Consider the following 26,764-nt stretch of genomic DNA (forward strand, 5'->3'; position numbering starts at 1 on the left):
GTCCTTGCGGCCTTCGATTTCCGTTGCCTGAATAAGATGACGACCGCGGTGACGGTGAGCGCGACTGACGCCTGAGTGGGACGTTCTGCCGAGCGATAAAATCTTCAATTTCTGGTGGTCTCTGTCCAAACCGGGGGCGGGGTGAATTGGCAGGAAAACCCTGCAGCCCAAGTCGGCGGTACTGGCAGTCTCGGTAGAGGTGACCCGCTTCACCGCAGTGGTAGCAAAGCGGTCGTCGGTCGGGCATGCGCCATATGTCGGATTTACGCATGACGGGTCGAGTGTCTGCAAAATAAGGGACCACCTGTGCGGACTGCAGTGTGGCGTACGGGGTTGCGGCTGGTAGTGGGACTGGTGCAGGTGCGTTGTGTTCGAACGTGTCGGTATAAGTGGTGCGCTGGAAACCACTCACTGGGGATGGTGTCGTGGACGACGGAACGGTGCGTCTCAATACGTCTGCGTAGGTCACCCCTAGAGGTTCACTTGAAGTTGCGAACGCCTGAAGTGGTGCAGCAACCTGCGTTGGTGTCTCGCGGCGAGGTGTGCCGAGCGCATGCTGAACTTCGTCACGTATGATGGTGGCGATGCAATTCGTGGAAGGCTGCTGCTGCGCCTGGTTCAGCTGTTGCAGCTGTTGTAGCTCGTCGCGAACAACCGAACGTATCAGCTCGCGAAGCGCTCCCACGTCGGTCGGGAACGAGCCTAGCCCGGTGGTATAGGTAGCATTCACTTGCCGATCGTACTGGTTCCGCTGCTGCAGCGCCTTTTCCATGGCGACGGCTTCAGTGAGGAACTCCGCGACCGTTCTAGGCGGACTACGAATGAGTCCAGCGAAGAGCTGCTCTTTCACACCTCGCATCAAGTGTCGCAGCTTCTTGTCTTCCGGCATGGTTGGATCGGCGCGAGTGAACAGATGAACCATATCCTCCACGTATGTAGCCACACCTTCATTAGGCATCTGCATGCGTGACTGGAGGGCCCTTTCGGCGCGCTCTCGACGATCGAGACTCGAGTACGTTTCGCGGAGCCTGTGACAGAACTCATGCCACGACGTTAGGAGGCCCTTGCGGTTCTGGAACCATGTGCGAGCACCATCCAGAAGACTAAAGTACACATTCTTGAGCTTCGCTACTTCGTCCCACCCGTTGAAATCCGCTACGTACTCGTACTCAGCCAGCCAATCTTCCACATCTTCATAGAGGCCACCACGAAAGGGACTCGGAACACGTGGTTTTTGTAGCGTATAATGAGTGGGTGCAGCTGCGGGTGCAGCGGTTGGAGCAGCGGCGGCTCCAGCGGTAGGGGAAGCGGTGACAGCAACAGTATTCTCCATACCAGTCGACGTACTTGTACTGTGAGGCACAAACTCGGGGGACAGTCCTCGAATCCTCCGACTGAAACGGTGTACCGGCGTAAGCTCTGGGTTTTGGGTCACGTTCCGGCTGCTAGAAGGAGTCTGTTGCATAGGTGAGGTTACCCAGCACCTCCACCATTAGAATGTCACGTTAAAGAGACAGGAGACGTTTTTAAGGCGTCCTCACAAAAGTCCGAAGAGCGGTCGGCTCAGCGCAGCCAAAAACAGAACAATGGCACGAGGGGAACTGCCACTTCGTCTGCCTCTTTTGCGCTGGCAGATCAAGCGCGCGGCAATATTTTCAAGCACTTGACAACGGGGATTACATTATTTGTATCAAGGAATATGCGCCGCTCTTCTGTGACAAAATCAAAAACGGCAGGAACTTACCAGAGGTATTTAGGTGTGCGCAAGCATATTGCCAATCGCTTATTTTCGTCTTCCTTGATGCAGGTGTTCTTCTTTTCTGTCGGTACTGTCTTCACTCCGTTGGTGAAGTGATTCAATGTATACATGCATGCGAGCAAGTCAAGGAACGGTGAAGCCGACTCCCCTGTTCCTGTACTTCTCGCCATACTATCGTAGTCGTAATCTCGCACCCGAACAGCCCTTCCATGCATTCCTATTCCACTGCAACGCTGCCGCAACGTTCGTACACCCCCATCTTCTGTACCACTAACGTATCCAAAGCGGGAGAAGATCTTGAAACAACTCAAAGTGTTTCAGTTTTGCGGGAGTACATATGCGCGCACTAATCTAGTTGAACCAACTTCCTCCCCTCCCCCAACCGCGAAAAAAATTTCAGGCTACGCCACTCGCCTGTACAAATGGTGCAGACATAATATGCTTCTGCAAGCGTTTGCTTTTGATGAAGCGCACAGCCTTATAATTTCTATGGGAGATATCTCGAAGATTGTATCTCACTGGAACAGCCGTTTCTATACTATGCGTTGAGCGCTTTTGTGGTACTTGTTCGTTCATTGGTTCTTCGTGACTTTGTATTTTCATAATGGCCAAGACTGCTCCCAAGGTAAAAGCCGCTTGACGTGAGCGTCAGCGAGAGCAGATGCGAGAACAGGCAGGTCGTCGCCGAGCCAACCGCGATGCTTGCACATGAGAGCCCTGAGTGCTAAGGAAGGGTAGACTATGCGGCAGATTGCAAAATAGATGCACAGTGTCAGTTTTTATGGAAGGGAACACGCGTGGCCTGCGCGCTCCGGCGGCTGCTGGCAGCGCGTTCAAGTGTGAGCGAGAGCAATCACGGTATCTTTTCGCGTCATCTCGCGGTGAGCAAAACAACCATTTGTTGATAATATAGAACGGCAACATTGCAACCCCTTCCTCTTCAAAGCGTTTACCGGTTCTTGCGCTCGCATTGAAGGGGGAGGGGGTTGAAATCTTGCCGCTGGTTCCATATCAGCAATGAATGGTTGTTTTCACCGCGAGATGATGCGAAAAGATACTGTGGTTGCTCTCACTCCCGCTTGAACGCACTGCCAGCAGCCACCGGGGCACGCAGGTCACGCGTCGCTGTGTTTTCTTCCATAAAAATTTACACTGTACGACAGCCTGTTGAAGGAGAGGCATCTGCTTCGCTGTTTCATCTGGATCTTACTAGTACGCACTTTAATAAATACCATGAGAAACGGGAAATAATGTTTATCATCGTGGGTAAATGTACAAGCACACTGGCGGAAAGTATACTGCGTAAGTTGTCGCGCCCGTGACCCCTCCACGTGGTAAGAAGCAGTACGCTCTCCACATTGCCAGAGCGAGAGCCACGGTACAAGAGTGGACTCAGTGGCGTTATTTTCTGAGCAGACAATGTGCGTCAGTTAAGTTTCACTTTCGTGTTCCGTAATTAGCAGAAATAGATCAACTCTGAACCACAGGGCTATTCCGGTCTTGCACTATGTTGCACTTCTGATGCATTACAGTCGCGCATATACATTCACAAGCACCACAATATGAAACTCTACCCGCCTTGGTGGCTTAACTAATGTCTAGTAGCTCGGAATTGACAGGTCGAAAAGACAAAAAGTAGCCCAAATATTGGGAAAACTGCCCAAAATTTAGTCAACTTGAGGCAAGTGCAGTAAAAAAGGTCAAAATTAGCTACACCTAACAGTGAACCACTGCGAAGTTTTAATTTAAATGACTAGACGGAAAACTGCTTTGCATGATATTGCAAATAAGTGAGGAATAAAAAAATATTCCAATTCGAGAATTCTGAGCTTCAAGCACAGATTGTGGACTTCCGTGATCATTTTGTGCTAGATGACAGTTTGTTGCGCCATCGCAAATGGTGACGCACTCTTTTCACGCGTCTTTCGAGGCTTTTTTAAAAGAAAAGTTCAGAAGTAAGAGCCTTGCGGTGACAACAAAAATGCGATCGGCACGAGAGTGAGCAAATCACTGTTGCTGAGATTGTAGCATATGTCACCCCTTTCGGAATCATTTCTTTGTGGGATGATGAAGTCGAAGCAGCTGATATAACCTAGTCGTAATCCATACCCAAAATGACTCAAGCACTTCGTAGGAAAAATATACAAGCTTGTAGGCTCGTCTTCTTTGTTAGGCAGAACATTATTTAGCACTAACAGACGATGATGCCAAGAAAAGTACAGGGGAGTTCATATAGTTGAAGTAATTGTATTGTAAATGTGAAGAGAGAAATGAGGACAATACGAAAATCATTGTCTGTTCACATTAATATTAAACACTTTGTAGGATCCTCGTTGTCTATATTTACAGGTTCACGGGGTCATGAATGTGGAGCGTTTGCGGTCTTCTTAACCCCTAATTACTTCTTAAAATTATGTTCAGCAATGAGTGGTCTTCAAAAGGATGCGTCATGCTTTCCCCGAGTTTCAGCCCCATATCAGGAAGTCCTTGCCTAGGACTAATGCAAGTTGCCCAATGTCCATTGTCGGGCCAGGAAATACGCCTATGCTTTGGCACTGCCTACTCGAACTGAGTGGCTGCGATGTCCCCTGACATTGATAACATCGTTCAAATTGTAGGAACGAGAAAGTAGCCTAAAAGTAGCCACGTCGTTTTTTTTCCTCCGCTATCTGCCTGAAAATGAAGCCAAATTGTCACTAAGTAGGTGAACCTGGCAGTGCTGATGGACTGTACTCGCGTCATGATCGAATCACTCTGCTAAGCTCTTCTACACGTCGCGGTGAAGGCTTGCGGAACATGAGCATCACTGTAAATGCGAATTTCTTATCTCTTGGTGGATTAATCAAGCGGTAGGTAACTGTGTCGACCTGGTCGCCTCGGTGGTATTCAGTGGTTACTGTGCTGGGCTGATGACCCGGAGGTCTCGGGTTAAATATCGGCCATATGGCTGAGGCATTTTCATTGAATACAAAAATGCTGGAATTCCCCGTATTTAGATTTACCTGAGATTTAAGGAATCCCGGGAGGTATAAATTTCTGGAACCCTCCTTTACCGCGTGCCTCGTAATCACATAGTGGTTTTCGGACGCAGTATCCTGAAGCGCGCAGTAATACTGGAATACTATGTTATTATTATTATTATTGTAGCTCGGTACGTCGGTTCCTGCTACCCATGCCAACGTCGTAAACTCCCCACGTCGGCACCTGCTGGACCTCAACAGCCACTTCCGTGCCCTTCAATGCCGTTCGAGGTTGTAGGTGTTGACCTTTACGGGCCTCTCCCTGTCACATCTGCTGGCAAACGATGGATAGTGACTGCCGTGGACCACCTGACACGCTACGCTGAGACTTCCTCTGTTATTACAGGCTCAGCTGTGGAAGTTGCAGACTTTATTCTTCACGCAATAATACTGCGTCATGGGGCTCCTCGTGTACTGCTTAGTGACCGCGGCAAAGTGTTCCTGTCACAAGTTGTAAATGAAGTACTGCGCGCTTCTGGAACACAAGACAGCTTCAAGCTACCACCCTCAGACAAATGGTCTCACAGAAAGATTTCACCGAACCCTTGCAGACATGATAGCCGTTTACGTCCAACCCGACCACAAAAACTGGGATACTCTTTTACCATTCCTGACATTCGCTTACAACACCGCCGTTCAGCGAACAACTTGCTACTCACCGTTTTACCTCGTGTACGGACGCACCCCGACTACCTTTCTCGACGTCTTTTTCTTTAGCAGCCATGGGAATTCATGTCAGTCTTCTAGCGAAGAATACATTTCCCGCCAGGCCCAGTCTTGCCATCAGGCTCGCATCAATACTGAAGCGAGACAGCACGAGCGGAAGATTATCTATGACGAATCCCACCGCGTTGTGTCTTTCCAACCTGGTGACGAGGTGCTGCTTTTGACACCTATTCGCACTCCTGGTCTCTGTGACAAATTCCAACCACGCTTCATCGGGCGATACATTGTTTTAGAACAGACTTCGCCGGTTAATTATCGTGTGACACCACTCGTCGCCCCAACAGACCACCGCTACCGCAGCACAGAGATTGTCCGCAAATCCGCTTGTCTCTTTGCCCTCATTGCCACTCTGGGTCATCATCATCGTCATCGTCTGTGTGCTGGCTCTGCCCGTTCGTTTTGCGAGGTCTTTCCTCCAATGAACGCTGTCGCAGCCAAGACTACCAAGACTTCATATTATTATTATTATTATTATTATTATTATTATTATTATTATTATTATTATTATTATTATTATTATTATTATTATTATTATTATTATTATTATTATTATTATTAACAGTATTGACCTCAGGAACTGCTAAATGCTGGAATGTTTCATTGGAAGCTATGTTCTCAGGCAAGCGGAATATAACCTTTTTGACAATTTCGCGTCCCGTGAAATGATGCGCTGCAGGGCGTAATTCCATCGCGAGATTTTAATCCAACTGAACCTCGTTAAAAGGCCACTCACTAGTTTTGACAATTTTGAGATGATGGACGCTATGCATGCATAGGCCTCTCGAGCTCGGCCAGGTGGCACGGCGCCGAGCGCGTTTGGCCGCTTTTCTAGCAAAAACCGGTCGCTCGGTACTCACTCTCGCCTTCTGCTTGCGCTGTCTCAGCACGTTCGCGCGCTTTTTCTGCGCTGTTATTTGGTCGCCCTGCACGTGCAGCATCCCTTGTAACTTGCTCCGAAGGTCTGAAAAAATTGTAAAAAGGTTCTCACTGTGCGAATCTTATCAGAACCGAGAACGATTCATTGACAACCTTTGCGGGACCAAGCAAGTCAAACACGATATCTTTGAGCGAGTGCTATGAGCATGTGGATGGTTAACAGCCGTCTTTATACAAAAATAAGAGGGAGATCAGCACGGGAATTTTATACCAGTAAAACGCGTAGTTGCTCGTGCAATTGTGTCTTCTCGGAGCTGCCGGTAAACCACCACCTCGCTTTCGCGTGCTTTTGTATATAGCGTTCAAAATTCGATTGCTTGAATGCCAGGTTTCTCACGTGGCTTTAAATTTATGAGGAGGTGAGTGTGCTGAGACTGAACTTATGTCTGCTCTGTTAGGTATCTGGCACCATTTCAATGCGGAGTGTTCAATCTTACAAGAGTTTCACTTTTGCCGAGGTTTTCATTGGATGTTGACAAGGTGGCATCGTAAGTTCAACGACACCTTGGATTTTTTGCAGCTCCTTTGAAAGTGTAAAGATGCACACAAAAAAGTATTTATGTTTACTTCCACTATGCATGTTTCTTGCAGCACATGCTTCATTTCGGATAATATCCACGCCTGATCACGCAGGGTGTTCACTGGTTCAAATGTCGATTTGGTTGTTTTGACAGCTCGCCTGGTCTTGGTCATATAACATAATACCCACTAGGATCGAGCGTGGTTTTAGTTACGCCGACATTTTCCCCTGATAACCACGCCAAATTTCGGGAAACCACCAAAAAAATATATCTGCCTTGTTTTTTTTTTCACATAGTTTTCACAGCGGCAGCTGTATATCGCCCGCGGCTCGAGCGCGTGCAAGGATATGATATTTTAGGTGCCAAAACCATCATATCATTAGGGGACACGCTGTGGTGTGAGGCTCCAGATTGAGTCCGGTCACATGAAATTTTTTTAACGGGCATATAAATCTGTTTGAAGTGTAACGCGTGACTCTAACGGACAGAGGGCGCACACACACCGAGCGTCGTTTACGTTGGCCGTCATACCACCCTACAGGTGAAATATGCAACACCAACACGCCCTATATTCCATTCTTGCACCAAAATCTGAGCCCATTGTTACTGCGTTTCGCCCCCTTGCAAATGCAGCTGGCGTATGCGAAAATCTAACTCATGACTTCGATCCTATAGCATCGGAGCACCTCAGCGTGCTAATTTATCGATGAGTGTTGCTTGCAAGATCTGCACAATAAACGCTCAGCGCGAACCAACCGCATAAATCTGTTTACACTTAGCGGAAAGGAGGCGTCTGCAGCAATTAGCTGAATAAAACACTTGCAGGGCACACAGTCTGGTATTTTACTAGTGATATATCAAGCTAGCAAGCTCTGCCGCTTTCGCACTACTAATGGTTGTCTCGGAAAGCCAGAGCCCAATCGCGTAATGTACAGTGGTTGCCTATTCGCTGTAGTTTTTTTTTTTTACAAATGCGCTTTCTTTTAGTATGAGTCCGGCCATCGCGCGTTTTTCAGTCAATAGTTTGTAGTACTGTGTGCGACTAAAATATTTCAAAGTATTGAGTCCGTGGAGTATCGGTGAACTGCCATAATTCACTTTTGCTCCTCGCACTGTTTGCATAGGAAACGATAGAATTTGATGGGCAGCTTTCAGGTTATGTTTAAACTTTTGTAGCAGCTAACACTACAGCAGTAGTGTGTGCCGGCTATTCAGGATGACGATGGAGCGGCGCTCATAGCGTGCAAAATGCGAGATAAGCGCCCCAAGAAACAGGCTTTCCGAGCTCGCATTGGGAAAACCCAGGAAGCGCGGCCCATCCGAGCGACCGGTACTTTGCCTTCTGTCCGCTAGGGCGGTCATTGGTGCTGCGCGAACTTGAGCCTGATTTCCCTATGAGGCGTATGCGATCACGTAGACCTGCCAAAATTTGCAATGCTATACGCACCGCGAAAATCAGTCAAATTTCTATATGAACGCGGAGTGCCTCTGTCGTCGCGGGTGCACGCCCAGAGAACGAGGGGATCAAACGTAGGCTTAAGAATGGCGCACGTAGATGGTAGTGCTTGGAGCCTGTGACTTCAGTCCTCTACTTATGCGGCTGTGCTTTGACTCATAATCCGACTCAGAATGCTCAGAATCACATAGCACGGACGCTTGCCAGGCAGAACTTCGTAAATGTCGAAACTGTCATGGCCCTCACGATGCATCGTTGAAAGATTGCCCAAGCATGAAAAAAACAAATGCAAGTGTTGTGGCAAATGGTAGGATGACTCAACTCACAGGGAGGCAGTTGCAAAAGTACGACGCCGGTGATCTCGTCGCCGGAGGGCCCTGAGGAGGCCCAGTGCCGAAGCAAGGACTGCACCTCACCAAATGATCGTTAGCATACCACCTCCAGCATTCAGGCATGCCGACGACAAATCAACCAAGCAAGACAGGAGCACCGCCGGCTCACTTGACGCATGGCCAACGCTGCCAACGCTAGACCCGCTGTATGAGTCGCGGCATCACTCGTCTACAATCACTTCGGAACGAGAATGCGGTGATAGTCGAAATAAGAAAATCGTAGCCATGGTAAAGGCCCTCATGAATACCATTCGTATGCTCCTCACTAGCAGTGACAGTCCGGCTGCTAATAGTGCACTTCAGTTAGTGGATGCGCTAAAGCCGGTGCTATCAAGTCTGGTAAAGCACCATGGCTCTTCCTCTGCAAGCGTTTCGTAAAGAAGTCAAAGAAGCTTCGATTTTTCAATGGAATGCCCAAGGCCTCAAGCCCCGTGTTTCTGATATCCGACCATTTGTGTTCAAAAACCAGTTCCTAATCATCGTTATCTGTGAGCCACAGCTACACAATGCAATACGACTATCCAGGTACAAAGCTTTTAAGTCCGCTACCTGCAACGCACAGAGTGAAGTCGTTGTATATATCAGGTGCGACTTTACCTATATAGAGCACTCTGTAGCACCTCACGATGACAACCAGTATGTCTGCTTGAAAGTAAAACCTAGAGACCTCAACTTCACGCTAGTAGGCACATATATATCACCTTCAAGCCGTTTTGAATTTGAAAAACTACGTGCACTATTAACAACCACAGCTGGACCATGGATTATCACCGGAGTTTTCAACGCTCAACAGCCACTATAGGGAATTCAGAAGATAGACCGTTGAGTGAGGCAAGTATTTTCTTTTACCTTAGAGCAGCAGCTGCTTTGTGCAAACGACAGAAGCCCAACGTTTCTACGGAGAACGACATACAGCAGCTGCCTTGACTTGACATTTCTGTCATGATGCCTAAGTGAAAAGGTTCAGTGGTTCGCAGATTATGAAACTCATGGAAGCAACCACATAAAAACTTATTTAAAGATCTAAGTCCTAGGAAAATCACAAAACTACGACACTTCGACTCACATCGACTGGGCAAAGTTATTCTCGGTGGTTATTCTCGCGAGGCGCATCACAACTAAATTCATGACATCGCATTTGACGTCGTCGACAGCTGCAAAACTCGCCACGATACGTGCAGCTCTGGAGTTTATAGTTGAAGAACCTTCGGAAACTTGGTCTATCTTCTCGGACTCGAAGGCAGCACTTCAATGTCTCATGTCACCCTTTCGCCATGAAACTAATGAACAGTTAGTAGCTGAACTAAGGCTTCGTCATCACCAAACAATTGAGAAACAACCCAGCATTGTGTATCAGTGGATACCAGGTCATTGCTGCCTATATGGCAATGACCACGCTGATGAGGCCACTAGATCTGCTCACGATGGTACTCAATACACAGCCATCCCGTCCTCAACAACCGACGCAGCTACAAGACTTCATTCGGTTGCACGTGATCTCACACTGGTACAGTAGAATTCGACAGAATCCTCAAACGCGCGCCTGCATAACTTGGATCCCGATCTCCAGCTTCGTCTTCCCTCAGGAATATCTCAAGCTGAGGACACTATTCTATACCGCTTGTGACTTGGAGTGGCCTTCACGAACGCATACTCTTATCTTATTGGAATGGCCAGCTCTTCTATGTGCACTCCCTGCAGCTGCGATAAAACCATCCCGCACCTTCTAAGAGAATGTACCCATTTCAACGGGCCAAGACAATGACTTACTGCAGCTCTAGGTAGACTACATGATGGGCCTTTGTCGGAACAAAGAATTCTGGGTCATTGGCCAAGCCCATCCTCAGCCCAGAAGGCTTGGAAGGCTTTCCTACGCTTTTTGCGGACAACTGGCCTCAGATACAGACGTGCCGCTATTATTCTCTTTGATGTTGCGTTTCATCTATCACTATTTGTTGTGTTTGCTCTCTTTTTGCAACAAGTTTTTCTATCATCTTTTCTTCCCTTCACCCCTTTCCCCTGCACAGGGTAGCAAGCCGGTCTCAGATCTGGCTAACCTCTCTCTCCTTCCGCTTAACCTTTCCTCCTCCTCCTGTGCTTTGATGTCTCCTGCAGTGGGACGTGACAGGGTGAAAATTATTTCACACGACATGTGTATAGCTTGTGTAGTTTGTTGCTTGAATAGATTAATAAAACTTGAAATAAATAACGAGACACAAAAACAGAATGTGCTCGTCTTTTTTCATTTTTCTCCATGAATTGCAACAAGATGCGGTTATTGTGCCGGCGTTTTGCATGCGTTCGTGTCTCCTTGGTTAGCACATCCATGAGACCCTAGCCCTGAAAACAAACTTATGGTCCGGTGCGTTCGAGCACTTTATGTGCTCATCTAATCTGCCACGTTTAATTCCAGACGAGCACGAACCGAGGAATCCATCGTGCAGGAAGAGGCAGCAGAGCACAAAACAATGCTGGTCAACGAAACAACGACACTTGCGTCCTCAGAGGTTGGGCTTGCTCGAGGACATCATGCGCACGTGACCATTTCGCGGCGCAACGGTCATGTGCCACTTCAAAGTATTGGTTTCGTCCACTCATAATGAACCGATTAAAAAATTCTGCAGACATAATGCTCTTCTTCCAACACACAACAGCTGCCAGCGTCTAATTATAATTTGGGATGGGGCCTAGTGAGTGGCCCTTTAGCAATTGGGCGCCTCCGACTACAGACTATACCGTATAGTCATATTCTGGTTCTGGTACGCAAAACATCAGCATATAATTATATTTAACAGGGAAAAGTATACCGTCATGTAATGGCGTGACTCGGTGAAGCATGAGTTATCTTGAGGCTAAACGTTGACATTAGTACGTAGCATACGTAAAAATTGGACAATTTTTCCTCTTGTTACCACCGATACTTCGGGCTGTTCCACACGAGCCTTCAACGCGGTGCCGAAATGCGTCCGCTGAGGACATCATTTACCCTGACAGAAAAGAACAACAATTGTGATGCCATTTCTCGCGCATGAAAGATGTCCATTAGACGTCTTCCACGCGTCATGCATACACGACACAAGCTCTCAATGCACGGCGTATGGATCAAGTATGAGTATTGAATATTCATCGTATACAACCATCATGGTCCTCTGCTGGTTTATGAAGGCTTCCAAGTCTCGCATCGACCTCTGGTATCCGTCGAGAGCCACGCGGGACAGATCCGTTTGCGGGCGCAGGAACTGCAGCCAGTAACCTGCGGGTGTAGCTGCTAGATTGGGCACCTGGGCGGGTGTCTGGGACCACGTTCTCGGTGCTGATGCGGCGATGAGAACAGCCAGGGCGATTTGACGGCGCACGACATTCATTTTGTCAGGGCACCACAGCAACCAACCCTAACGTCACCGCTCGCGTTTCTTACGAAGCTTTTCCAAAGACTTGCTCGCACTCCAATCGTAACGGCCTTTTTTATGGCGGTCACTTGCCAGTCCGCTCTCCTATACGGCAAAAAAGGGGCGCTTATGAGCAATGCACCCTTCCCTTTTCAAAGACTCTCAGCCCCACCACCTTTTACTTTCAGCTTCGTTCTCTTTTTCGTTAAATGCTTTGTTCCATTTTTTCGTGCTCTTTCGTTTCCTCCGTCGAAAACAATGCCATCTCACCAAGCGGAACATTAATGGTGGAGGTCCGCTTGCTACATTCCCGGAGTGGGTCACAGCGTACGTTATCGGAACTTGTGATCCCGAACTGACCAGAGTAAATAGTCGAGATGGCCTTCACTTTCTCGCATTTGTTTTCCACTCTGTGCTTCCGAAAATGCCGTTGATACGCCCTTGCTTATTCATTGGATGTAAATCAGTGAGTACAACAAAGAAACCGGGCGTGGTGTTTTGCGCACATTGTTGCCTATTAATTGTTGCAGTAGCCTTCCGTGTGGCAATTGAGGTGACTGCCCGAGAGCGATTGATTTGCGAAAACATCGCGGTGAGCCCAGCAGGGTTGTCTTCCGTAGTATACAAGCGCAGCTCAAGCGACTTTTATTTTTGTTTTTTTCTGCTGATTTTTCAAAGCCTGTATTACGGTTTCTAAAAAACATGAAGTACGCTTGAGCTGAGATCTTCAGGTTGACAAAATTTCCGGAGCCCTCCACTGCGGCGTCTCTTATAATCATACCGTTGTTTCGGGACGTAAAGCCCCAGGAGTTATTAATATTTGTATACGCGCACGTACGGAGACGACGTCAAAAAAGGAAATTGTTGCGATATCACGACATATAGCAGATTTATGCTTTGTTCTTCAGATGCTGCGTGCTCGACTTTCTTGACCTGTAGGTACGCGTACGTGGTGTATCCTCACCGATATTTCGTCACTGGGTTCTGGAAGCTATGATACGCTGCAGTAGCAGCAGGTAAATAGATGAATTGGAGGGTACCACGATTCCGCTCCCGTATGCATATAAACCGATACACCTATACACACAAAGGCCAATCAATAAGGCTTGCTTCACGCATTACTCTTCGTAATAAGGATCTACGCAGTTTCCTGCCATCATTTTTCTCTAGTTAGCACACTTAGTCTCGCTCTGACGCTTCTAATATATAGCTACGCCGAGTATGCGATAAGAAAGCGTGTTGTTTCGTTCGACCAGTGTACCTTTACCGCCTCATCTGTTAGGCTTGAACATATGCTAGACCACAACGAAGAGATCGGCCGACTAATTCATTGCAAAATACTGACGTGTCGTCGTGGTGTTCCAGGCAATCAGCATTTAATAAACAACGCCCGCTGACAAGTGCCAACTGCGTTAGCCCGCCTACCTACAAAACACTGTCGGAAAGCTTGCTTACGCTGCTGATTCGCATGACCTGTGACCGCGCAGCTGCACTCACAGACAATGAGAATGGCTGATACGTGTTTCGATTGTGCTACAAATCCAACATTGCAAAAGCATTGGTCTTCTGAGGCCACAGGCTCAGTAAAAAAAGTATAATAAAGGCAGATTCACCCAGGTTGTACTTAGCCTGTAGGATGTGCGAAGCTGCGCAGTTTTCTTTGTTTCTCTTGGATTTTCTTTTTTTTCCTCCCTTCTCTCTTTCTTTTTTTCTTTTTACAATTTTTCAACAGAACGTATTTTAAGCTGGTACCCACCAAGACTTTACTTACGTACTTCCGTCACAGATGGGACGTTGTAGAAATTCACGCGAACACAGTAGAAAGAAATAAACGTGAAGAAAAAGTTTCGCGAATTCAGAAGACCCGGGAGTAGAACCCACGACGTGTCGGTCAGCGGTAAAAGATACCGGACGGATAACCAACTGCGCCATTTGCGAACGTAGCAAGAGTACCTCGGGTGCGCCTTTTGTATCTCACACTCATCTATCAATGAATGTTTTTCTTTTCAGTCAGTGCGTCAGTCCGTCCTATTACCTGCGCCCTTATTTGTCGAGTGGTGCCACCGCCTTCGAGCGGAGAAGAGAAATACTGCATTATGGCAATAACGAGCATCGATAGACCACGCTTTCGTAGTCTCCACATCATGCATGATCGCCTCCAGAAACGCCTGCTTGGGGGCTGTTTGCCCTACTCAGCACAGCGCAGCGTCGAACACCTCCGCTATTAGCTCCGATGGCGTTTCTTGAGCTAACTTCGGAGGCCACGAGCGATTTGACTCGGTGACGATCTAATTACGTGATTGGTGTTTTGCGTTGTGCTTGCGTGTGGAGCTTCAGTATGCACCAACGGTGTTTCTCTGCCGTCTGCTGGCACGAGTGCTAGAGAAGTGACTATTAGAGCTCTTGCATTAAGCGCCACCAAAGATAACGGCGTCGACAAGTGAATGCCATGCAAGTGAGTTTAGTGCAGCAAGGGACACGTCAGAGAGAGAGCGAAAGGACTTCGCACGTTCACGACTCAAGCTGAGAACTGTGCTTCTCTTTTCCGAAGGTCAGCACAACCCGCCACGACTGGCTGCCATGCACACCCCGCAGTAGAACCAAAATCATCATGCCATCAGCCAACACAAAGTGGCATGCCAAGTGCAATAACAGAGTGGTCACCTATCCGTAAATCATGCATCCTTCGCTATAGCGGGCCGTCAGTTCGGAAAACGATTTAGTGAAAACCCGCTTGGTTTCATTAGCACAGTTTGAGAACGCCTGTGGTCCATGCCTGATTTGCGTGACGCTCCGGTGCATGCGATGTAGTGCCTCTAAAAAAGGTATTCATGTTACAAATCCTTGTTTGCCGTGATTGAAAAGTGTCACCAGGCATCAACTTGGATGCGTGAATGTCTAAGGTAAAGGTGCTGTAGCCACTGAACATTAACAGAAACATAGGGTACGCAGGGATTGCCTTCAGGGGGGGAAGGGGCGGAGGTTTGTCGCGTGGTGGGGCTGGTTGTGATGTTGCAAAGCCGCGGTTAGCCTGGCCTAAACTCCTGGTCATCTTCTAAATTATAGGGAGTCAGTCACCAAATGTCACTCAGCCCAGTGTCTCGCAGGAAAGCCATCAGGATCCGTTGCACTCTCCTCCTCATCGCCGTGGGTCCAAAAAAAAGTGACATCTTCTAATGTCCGGTGCCTGTGACAACCTTTCTGCAAGCTGCGTAACATATCTCTGTTCTTTCTCTGTCAAACTGCGGGCACAGCCAAATGAAATGTTCGATGTCACCGATGTCACCACAAACGGCCCAAATCGGGGAAGCACCTCGCCCAGTCTTGAATGACCAAGCCGGTGTTTATGCGGAGACAGTTTATATCCGGCAAAGCAGCGTCGCTTGTTCTCTGGAAAGTCCGTGGATTACGCATGACAGATGCGCAAGCTTGTGGAAACTTGCGGATCACCCTGAAGTGATTGCGCATTACATTCTTGTTTTTCTGGTAAGTTTGTCGCAGCACCCTTTTCTCCCATAGAGTCAATGGATAAGACAGTCCTTGCCCCCCCCCCCCTCCTCCTCTTTGGTGACTTGGAAAGCGGCGCCTCGTACCCCCCCCCCCCCCCCGCGTGTGCACGCCTAAGAATAGACACTATACATCTATGTGCCATACACATCTAACAAGTTCTTTGAAGACACGTTTCGCTTTTGCTATGACAGAGGGGTCAACCACTTATTTTCGTGCCTTTATTTATTAATTAAAATATTTCTGTTGATTTCTTCTCCCATTTTTTATTTCTCTTCCTGTTTTGCACTTGCTTCGTTTTTTTTTTACTTTTCTTCGTCATTTCGCCTGCGTTACTACAAGCGCACTGTACCTTAGGAGAACTTTCCGTGGCAGCACAACCAGGGCTATGAAGCAAAAGCACGCACCTTTTTTACTGCGCTTGAGCATGTGAATGCTAACCTTTATATACTACGTAGCATAAAAGAAAACACGAGAAGAAAATATTAGGTAGTATGCCCGAAACTGCTTGCATTGATATCAGTAAACGTTATGCCGTGCAGGATCTTTGCTCTCTGCTGCAACTTTTTTTTTTCGCTTTAAGGTGTGATTTCAGCTTTTCCGTGCCCCTGTAAACGACGATGACATCATTCTGTTGCAGCAAGTTCACATAGAAGCTTGGGAGTGAGCTTGAGGGCGCGTTTTGTTAGCTAATTGCTAATAATCGAGCCGGGAGGTACAACGACAGTGGTGCGTGTGAAATTCTTTTGGTTCTCCGCATATGCGATCCTCGGGAAAGAATCGTGCGAGTGATACTATCAGCAAAAGTGAGCCTGTCACCGCGATACTCACCATGAAAGTGACACCGATGACCAGACAGTTTTCAGCAAAGCTAGCTTCTTCAAAGCAACAGTACTATTGGAAACTGTGCGTAAAATCAATGGCCCATTTCATAAATTGCGCTGCTGCGTGGTTATTATTTCGGTTGCCTAATATTGTTGATTGGATTAGACTAAAGATGACGTACAGTAAGACATTACCCATTGACGTACACTGCGGGTGTGGTTCTTGGCACTTCAATGACAGCAATATGAGCCAGACTATACAGGCTTACAGACAGTAGCGCCACCTGCCTAGTTTGCCCCACTGCGGTGGTCTAGTGCCTAAGGTACTCGGCTACTGACCCGCAGTTCACGGGATCGAATCCCGGCAGCGGCGGTTGCATTTTCGATGGAGGTGAAAATGCTGTAGGCCTGTGGGCTCAGATTTAGGTGCACGTTAAAGAAGCCCAAGTTATCAAAATTTCCGGAGTCTTCCTGTATGGCGTCTCTCATAATCATATGGTGTTTTGGGGATGTTAATACCAGCATATCATTATTATTATTATTATTATTATTATTATTATTATTATTATTATTATTATTATTATTATTATTATTATTATTATTATTATTATTATTATTTCCACGCTTATGTGAATGTGTTGACGCCAGTTTCCCAAGCTGCTAAGCGTTGAAGAAGGTCGCCAGAGAGCCCGATCTCATGTCACTACTGGCAAGCAGCGACAAATACACCCTCGAGATGTCTTGAAGCCTTTTAGCGTCGTATGCCCTTGACTGAGTGATAAGGCTTGGGACTCCTTCAGCTAGCAACGGTCGTCAAGCCAGGTGAGCTTTCTTCTAATGTATTAATTAACAGTGCCTAGACACGAGATTGCACACATGGATCTGCTAAAGCCTTGCTATCACGCACGGTGTTGTGGTGTTCTACCCGTAATTCTCCAGGATGGCTGTGTTTCGGAAGAGAAAAGCACCACTGCTTGCCGAAACAGAGAACGCCGCTGATGTGAAAAAAAAAAACGATTCAGCAACGCAAGCGTTGCACTGGTTCTACCATTGCTTCTCGGTCTCTAATGGTATAGTGCGTATTTAAAACGCAGAATCATATTTTTAAAAAAAACCTTCCCTCATGCTTTCCTTCAGGTCAAGATATGTTCCTTTACTGATTCTGCTGTTAACTAAATAAACACCTCATCCCCTTCTTTTGTTGTTTAAATAATGGGTAGCATAGTAAAAAACAAATAATAAAAACATAAACTTACTTGCTCAGTTTCCACAAAAAAAACTTGCACTGCAGTGAAGATTCTGGGTGCAAAGGTTTAGCAAAAAAAGAACAAGCAAATAAATCTTCAGCAATGACGCACAAGTGAAAATATTTGCTGGAGCATTACGCGCCAAAACTGCGAAAGGTTTAATGACGCGCACCGTAGAGGTGAACTGGACAGGAAAAACTATTCCCTGCCGGCTACAGCACGTGCTTATCGCGTAGCGGCCGTCTCTCATGCTTTGTTGCGGCAGAGGAGGTGATATGGGATGGACATCATTTGAGGACAGGGAAGCTAGCAGAAAGGTAAAATTTGAAAAGCGATTGAGAGAAATCGGGGAGGATCGTTGAGCTAGAAATGTTTTCAGCTACTTGTACATGAAGAATGTCGATACAAATTGGCGGAAGTGAACCACAAAATTGACGGGTAAGTACATAGAATACAGCAGGGGGCCAAACCAAAAAAAAAATTATTGGTTAAGAAGAAGGTGAAGAAAGCTGAGACCGATATGTAGAGAACTGGCATGATTAAGAAGTCTGCACTAACGATCTAACGAACATTTAAGCAGGAAATTTCCAAGGAAAAGATCTATGATAATACTCGGGGTAGTTTTCTACTGTTTGAGGCGAGGACGGGAGTATTGCGAACCAAGACATATCAGGCCAAATACGAAGGGGTAGACACGGTATGCAGTGCGTGTGGAGAGGAGGAGGAAACTGCCGATCACTTGATAATGTTCTGTGAAGGGCTTCACCCTATAGTTCAGGATGATGGTGCAGAGTTTTTCAAAGCACTGGGGTTTAGGGACCGGGAGGGCAAAATAGACTTTAAGTCGGTAGAATTAACTCGAATGCGGTTATGTGATTGGTGGCTCAAGTGAACGCACAAGTGAAAATTAAACTATTCACTGCAAAGTACCAGTCCTCAACCACACTAGTTAAAGGAAAAAAATAAATCTAGTTTTTGGTTCACTAAGTATTACGGCTTGGTGGCGTTAGCCACCACCCGGGTACAGCCATATAAATCCATACATCCATCCATTCATTTCTGAAAGCTGAATATGTTAGAAGGGATGCCTTATCTTCGTCAGGGCAACAGCACTGTTTTGACAAATAAAAGTTCATTTGTCAAAACTTTGGCTCTATCAACATTATCAGTAATAATTTTTAGAAGCATTTAGTCCGTCACGTGTATTTGAGTGACACTATTAGAAGTAATGACTCACAAACTTTAAACCGTGGCTACAAAAATTTCATGAGCAGGAAGCAACTTGCATTTACATGACACCAATTGAACTACACGACGAAAGTAAAAGAAACTAAAACTGTGTTTCGAAATAAAGCCTTTCAATAAACGCATTTTTCCAGCAGGGGCTTGGCTGCGGTCTTCACCAATTAGTCAAGCGGCACAGCACTTCTGTCAGTCCAGTCCAAGGAGGATACATAAAACTTCCTGGAGTGGAAGGGACGCTGTGCGAGTGAAGCCAGCCGCCGCCATCTTGCCATTGGCAAAAAGCGTGCTCAGCGCCCTCGCGAGCTGCTGATTTCGTCCGTTCTTGTTTCACCTTGTCGACTTGTAAAGACAAATGGTTTACAATGGTTGCCTCTTGCGTACTTTACGGATGTGCCAACAGGTTGAAAAAAGGTTGTGGCCTCACATTCCACCTGTACGTACACGAAAACGTCTTCGACATAGCCATTCCGCGCTCGTTACTAAAGGGAGCTATAGCTGACGCGATCTAAGCGTGCAAAACATAACAGTCCGGATTTGTTTTACAGGTTTACTAAAAATCCCGTAACGCAGAGCCTCTGGGAGTGGGCCGTTCGCCGTGAGAAGTAGCATGCGAAAGACTGAGACCACTTCGCTCTGTGCACTTCGCGCCAGAGTACTTTGATCACCTCTTTGACATTGAAGGGAAGCATGTGAAATGGGGTTATGAAGTGGCATTGAAGGCACTTCAACGTGAAGAAGGGTTGTGGCTCGGAAACAAACTTACGAAAGTCCACGTCCAATGGGAAAAGCAAGAAAATGAAGGTGTGATATGCTGTACAACTGAACGAGTGCCTCAGTTGCCGACGCTTTGGACTTCTGCGAACAAAAGCTAAAGCTGCCGCAATTCAAGGGTGCCAGCACAAGATCTACGTTTATTAGAACTTTTGATGGCATTTTTAACATCTTAAACTCCAGGAACCCGCTGGCAAGGTCGTACAAAGCGCCCCTTCGGTAGGGGAACGAAGCATTCTGGAAGTCGCTTTTTTTTGTGGAGACTCGAACGTACATAAACGGGCTGAAAGATCCGGCAGTGACAGAAGGACTGAAAAAAATGGATTCATTGGTTTTTGGATATGCATGGCAAGCACCGAAATAATGTTTGACAGACTTGTCAGCCAGGGTCAGCTGAAATATACTTACTGACACACAAACTCAGTCAAGACTATGCCGAAAACTTCTTTGAATCAATGCGTGGATGAGGCGGCCATAACAACAACCCAACAGCCTCGCAGTCTATAGCTGCATACAAACGTCTATTGGTTCAGACGGAAGTCACGTCTTCAAGTTCTGGACACTGCTCCCAAGATGTTCTTTCCGTATTGAATGCAACGACTCCTGCAGCCATGGTAGATCCAAGAAGCAATCTCACTGACATGCGCTAGGCCCCAGTCCTGCAGCTCGATGACCACGACAATACGCCTCGCATTTACTAGCCCGAAAGCTTTTCTGCTTTTGTCAATTCCGTGGTGCCATACATAGCAGGCTTCATTGTTCGAAAGGTCGAACTGCACCTACCTGTGAAGAGTGCATAGCAGCCATGCACTCAGATGAGCTGACACCTTTAATTAAATGTAGAGGCGAGGTGGTCTTGTTTTACCGTTGCGAGATGTCATTAGCCCCTGTAAAAAAGTCGAGGACTGAGGTGGCTACAGGCTGAATGTGATTCCATCGCAACGGTGAAGTCAAGAGCAAGACACCTCATCCTGAAAAATCTATGAGCTTCCTCCGAGAAAAACTGGTTCCATAAACTAGAGCAGCACGTCCTAGACTTTGATGCGCTTGATAATCAGGTTTACAGTTTGTGCAGGCAAATCGCTGAACAATTCGTAAAAGTGAGGATACAACACATGACGAAGGGAAAAAAAACGAGAATCGGTCAAAAGTAAGGTGGGACCACTTTTGACAAGGGCAATAATTTTCAACCACCAGTAGGGCACCTATGTTTTCGATCATGTGTTTGCTTTAGGCATCACGATTTGATGTATATGCACTTTGAGTTCTCTACATGCCACTTGGCTGCGTACAAGTCGCAATAAACATTTACAACCAGAGTTACTTGTTTTCGTTGCTTTATAAACACACGAGTCAATTCACCTGCAGCGCGGTGAAGCATTAAATTTGCAGCGCTCGGCTCTTTTCTGCCACTGGCAACATGGCCGCCGCATGCTCGGCGCGGCTTCACTCTCCCCGTAGCGGCGCATAGGCGGCTTCCACTCCAGCAAGTTTTATGTATCCTCCTTGGTCCAGTCAGGGTTGCAGTGAACTGGTTTTTCTCATATGTAATCAGGAAAAATTAATATCTGCCTAAATTACAAATCCCCATTCTTGTGCTCACCTGTTGCCTTTAGAAAACGCTGCCCCGCCGCCTTGGTCTAGTGGGTAAGGTACCCGGCTGCTGACCCGCAGGTCGCGGGATCAAATCCCGGCTGCGGTGGCTGCATTTCCGATGGAGGTGGAAATGTTGTAGGCCCGTGTGCTCAGATTTGGGTGTACGTTAAAGAACCCCAGGTGGTCGAAATAACCGGAGCCCTCCACTACGGCGTCTCTCATTATGATATGGTGTTTTTGGGACGTTAAATTCACATACCAATCAACTTAGAAAACGCTGGAAGACCTTCACCGAACTAGAAATTTCCGGGTAAACACACCGCAGAGCCGTGGAAAACACGTGTTGCCTCATTAGGATATCTTCGACGAATGCATGGTTGATTTGCTCGGCGTAGCTCACGGCGGGTTCCATTCTCTGCTCGCTACAACTTGCTGACTTTATCTTTCCCGTAGTTGACATGCCAACCGAGCGAGATAAGTTGGCGCCATTCAACTTCACATATCGCTGAGCAAGGGGCGAAAAGGAGTAGAGTAAAGCGCTACAAATGCAAGTGAATCCCTTCCTGCGCTTCGCCTGATTTTATAATCACGAAATAAGCAATAACAAAAGACATATAAAGAAAAGAGTTCTTTACAGAGGTATTCATTTTTTTATTTGTAAAAACTTGATTGATATGTAGGATTTAACGTCCCAAAACCACTATATGATTATGAGGGACGCCGTAGTGGAGGGCTCCGGAAATTTAGACCACCTGGGGTTCTTTAACGTGCATCCAAATCTGAGCACATGGGCCTACAACATTTCCGCCTGCATCGGAAATGCAGCCGCCGCAGCCGGGATTTGAACCCGCGCCCTGCGGGTTCAATATGTGATATTGATATGTGGAGTACCTTACACTAGACCACCACGGCGGGGCTATTTGTAAAAACTTGGGAATGCCAATAAAAGCGAACATTCACATCAACCTCACTCCTTTCAACCAGATGCCCGGCAACCACTACGAGTGTGCATGTTCTTTGTAACCATGACTATAGCGCTGAGTCTCCGGAGCCTGAACGAACCACCATGAAGTGTCTGCTGGTTTGCTCGCCAGAACTACAGCGAAAGCAAGAGCAGTCACAACAGGTCCGCGCTTGACGAAGAAAGACCCCAGTCGACGCTACTGTTGCGTTATGAATTTCCACGGACGTAAATGACTTTCGTTTTACCGATTTACTGGCTGTGGTGGCTGCATTTTCGATGGAGGCGGAAATGCCGTACACAGGCCCGTGTGCTTAGTTTTAAGTAGACGTTAAAGAACCCCAGGTGGTCGAATTTTCCGGAGCCTTCCACTACGGCGTCTCTCATATTCATATGGTGGATATCGATCAAATCAGGTTCACCGATTTCCACAGCTGTTGCGAAGCAGAATGGCGATAGTGCTAAATACAGCGCCGCATGGGCTGTCTGGCGTCTATTCACGACGATAAAACTACCAAGACACTCAACCCACTCCATGACACAAAGGATACTGAAAGAGTAGTGCCGCCGCCACCGTGGCACCCGCCGTCGTCGCGCCCACGGCGAGCCACGGCACACAGCGTGTAACAAAGGCGCCGATCGACAACCACGGGACAAATATACGGCGTGTACAGTGGCGTCTTCATTACGGAAGCCAATCGCAACGCACTTCGCAACAGTGTTTTCGATTTTTCAGAAAACATAAATTTCATTTTGACTTTTCAGAAGGGATCAAATTGATAACCCAAGGGGATGCCGTGACGTTGCTGTAACTTATTTTTCCTTGTAGTATCATTCAATGAAGGACCATTCATGGTAGAGGTAGGTCATGCTCCAAGTGAAAGACCGAGTATGGTTAGTAGTTGCCATAGTGCTAGTCCAGCTTTAGGTAGAAAAGAAGCGTAGATGTGAGACCTAGTTTTCTTTTTAGGCACAATAATAAGGAAAGTAGGCACCAAGTAAAGTATCGGGGAAGTTATCAGAAGCACCTTCACAATTACTTCTAGTCAGGGCTGGACAGTATCGAAGATGCATGTATCTGAGATGCTATCATAGATACTTCTTGAATATCTTCTAACTGTATCGCGATACGTCTCGCAAGACGAGTATATGTGTCTGTATTTCCGCGATAATGCATGGTTTATTTTAATATACAAATTACTGTTGATTGATATGTGGGGTTTAACGTCCCAAAACCACTATATGATTATGAGGGACGCCGTAGTGGAGGGCTCCGGAAATTTAGACCACCTGGGGTTCTTTAACGTGCACCCAAATCTGAGCACACGGGCCTACAACATTTCCGCCTCCATCGGAAATGCAGCCGCCGCAGCCGGGATTTGAACCCGCGCCCTGCGGGTCAGCAGCCGAGTACCTTAGCCACTAGACCACCGCGGCGGGGCTACAAGTTACTGTAGTCCCAACGCTATATACCATACGAAACGTTAGTCGTTGACTGAAATCCACTGCTCAGGCTGATACTGGCGCCATTAACTACCCTAATAAGACTAAGGGCAGTGAGATTGCTTTATCTTTTCATCTGACTATACTAGTAAGGGCAGGTGATAACTTGATGATGTATGCGCGTCCCATTCGGTAAATCAGAGCAACACGACTGAGCTCGCGCAGTCTCTACAGAAACTACGTTCGAATGCTTACCCACGTGTTTTTTTTTTCGTTTTCGAGATTTCTTCCCTTCCTTAGTTGTGTCAGAGCCATGACCCTTAGCGACTTACAAGCGCCGCGTACCAAAATGCGTGTGGCGATTACCGCACAAATTCTGATGCCGCTCTCCAGCGTGGAACTATAGCACAGCCGGTGCTGATGCTGTGTCTAATAGAACAAAAATTATACTTATCAGACGATATCTCCGTGTACCATGCCGCTTTCGTCCTGGTGTTTCTGTTAAAAGAACTTTTGAAATTGTAATGTGCTTGTTAGCAAAAGTGCTTTCTTAGTTCTCTTCAACTGCATCCCATACATCACCTAGGGCTCCGAGCTGTTTTTTTTTGTCTCATGAAAATACAGGCCGTCCAGAAGGCCCACAATACGGCAGCAAGGTTTAACCTTAATTTTCCAATTGGGAACCCCCTGTGCAAACCTAAGCGTTGATCTTCAGAATCTCAATAAAATTTATCATGCAATACCATACCATGAATGTAATATGCCTTTTTTAAAAGCACAGCCAAAATAAAAGTTTTGTTTTATCCTTACCTTTAACTGTCGGCTTTATTTTCGCTATTACATACATATTTACAGTCACTTGAGTTTACTCTTCTCTTAGGTTGACTTGGGACACCAAAATGTGCCATTATGTAGGCCTGCGCTGAGTATAACGCACCTAACATTCTGCTTACTGCTTAGTAAAATGACCATGTTGAGTTTGCGTCACAATATTTGGAATAATTAGGATTCATGTTCAAGATCTTAGAAAGGGGATTAAAAAAAAATTGCCCGCAGCTTCCCTCGGGGGAACACTGAGGAGGATGCGGAGCATATAATTGGTTAACGGGGTGTTAAAGTGCGACTTACTTGGGTCGATGGCTAAATTGGTTAACGTGGTTGTGAAATGGCGTGTTAAATTGCGACTTACTTGGGTCGATGGCTAAATTGGTTAACGTGGTTGTAGGAGGGGGTGTTAAATGAGTGAACACGTACACACGTATGCGAAAGGGCGGCGCTGGTCGAAGGGACGTCGATCATTGTGTTTGTCGATTCGTTGGAATTCATTTCACCGCGACCTTGGACGTCGACGCGCCGTACAAACCAACCGACGAGCGGCAACTGAGCCAGCGAGCACCGACCTTGAGTATATATACAGCGCGACGGCGCATGCACTGTCAGCTGTCGAATGTTCGAGAAGGGGGAGAAGCGCAACGGCGCATGCGCGCGCGTCAGCTGCCGATGTTCTCGAAGCGCGACGGCGCATGCGCGCGCGTCAGCTGCCGATGTTCTCGAAGCGTGACGGCGCATTCACGCTACATTATACAGCTAGCGAATGTTCGTGAAGAGGAGAAGCGCACGCGGTGTGTAGAGGAGGAAGGGTGCACAGATGGTGGAGGAGTGAAGCGCGCGCGGTGTGTAGAGGAGGAAGGGATGCACAGATGGTGGAAGAAGGAGGAGGAAGCTTGCGGACGGCGCCGCACTACAAGCCTCGAGTATTAGATGCTCCGCATCTAAAAACATTGTGATGCCAAATGCTCATTTTCGTTATGAACGTCGCCACCAAGCCATCTCCGGCCATTTTTCATAAGCACTGATTTTCATTCGCTGCAGTCTTAGCTTGACAGCTAAGCGGACGATACTTCATGCTTCTTTGACATTACTATATATATATATATATATATATATATATATATATATATATATATATATATATATATATATATATATAAATATATATATATATATATATATATATATATATATATATATATATATATATATATAGGTATGCCACCTGCATCGTCCTTCTCAACTTATTCGCCACGAATGCTTCAAACCATGGCTTTTCTAGTTTATTTATAATTAGTTTCATTTTGCCCTCCCTATATTTTCACTATTACTCATTACCAGGTAATCGTAGCTATACGTGGCAGTAGCGTGACTAGCCGCGTAGTATCGCGACGATTTCTGCAACTATGCTCTCATGCACTCTCATTACTATTATTATCTTTTGTCACTTTGGTGTGATTGGGTCTACGAAGACCATTTCGCTCGTGTTCATGATATCAGAAAAAAAATTGTGGCAAAGTTTATCGCGTGAACACACAAACTGATCTAAAGGTAAGTTCTTTTTTTACAAAATAAGCATTAGGGGGAAGACTTTTGGTTGGGATGACGATAAAAATAAATTATAAGAGTTGTCTAACCAAACTAAAGTTCATGAAACCTAGATAAAAGGTGTTTTGTGGTGGTAAATGTAAATTGTCGTAGTATTGTTAATAAGGGTGAAAAATTGGAAGGCGTGGTTTTAGCACATGACCCAGATGTTGTGTTACTAACTGAGACATGGCTACCAGATGATGTTTTTGCTACTGAGTTTGTACATATATATTACAGAGTGCCCCGTAAAGACCGACACGAGAGGGGAGGGGGCGTTGCTATTGTTTTAGGAATAAAACACGTGCTGTAAAAATGCCATACGTCGCCGACATAGAAGCCATTTTTGAATAATTTATTGATAGGTATTGATTGATGTGTGGTGTTTAACGTCCCAAAACCACCATAATATTGTGAGAGACGCCATAAAAGAGGCCTCCAGAAATTTCGACCACCTGCGGTTCTTTAACCTGCAGCCAAATCTGAGCACACGGGCCTACAACATTTTCGCTTCTTCAAAAATGCAGCCGCCGCAGCCGGGATTTGATCCCGC

At 46.6% G+C, this 26,764-nt stretch overlaps 1 protein-coding gene across 1 annotated transcript in view; it reads right to left on the reverse strand.

Moving 5' to 3' along the window:
• LOC142777384 (uncharacterized) overlaps positions 1-12,228 on the reverse strand; it is a 29,095-nt gene extending 16,867 nt beyond the window's left edge. Inside the window, exon 1 of the mRNA XM_075881727.1 lies at positions 11,948-12,228. Within this exon, the coding sequence (XP_075737842.1) occupies positions 11,948-12,175 (228 nt within the window). The 5' untranslated portion in view covers positions 12,176-12,228. The remainder of the gene's footprint in view (positions 1-11,947) is intronic.
• Positions 12,229-26,764: the final 14,536 nt, after the last annotated feature.

The sequence above is a fragment of the Rhipicephalus microplus genome, chromosome X (assembly GCF_043290135.1).
Source record: "Rhipicephalus microplus isolate Deutch F79 chromosome X, USDA_Rmic, whole genome shotgun sequence".
Classification (NCBI taxonomy): Eukaryota; Metazoa; Arthropoda; class Arachnida; order Ixodida; family Ixodidae; genus Rhipicephalus; species Rhipicephalus microplus.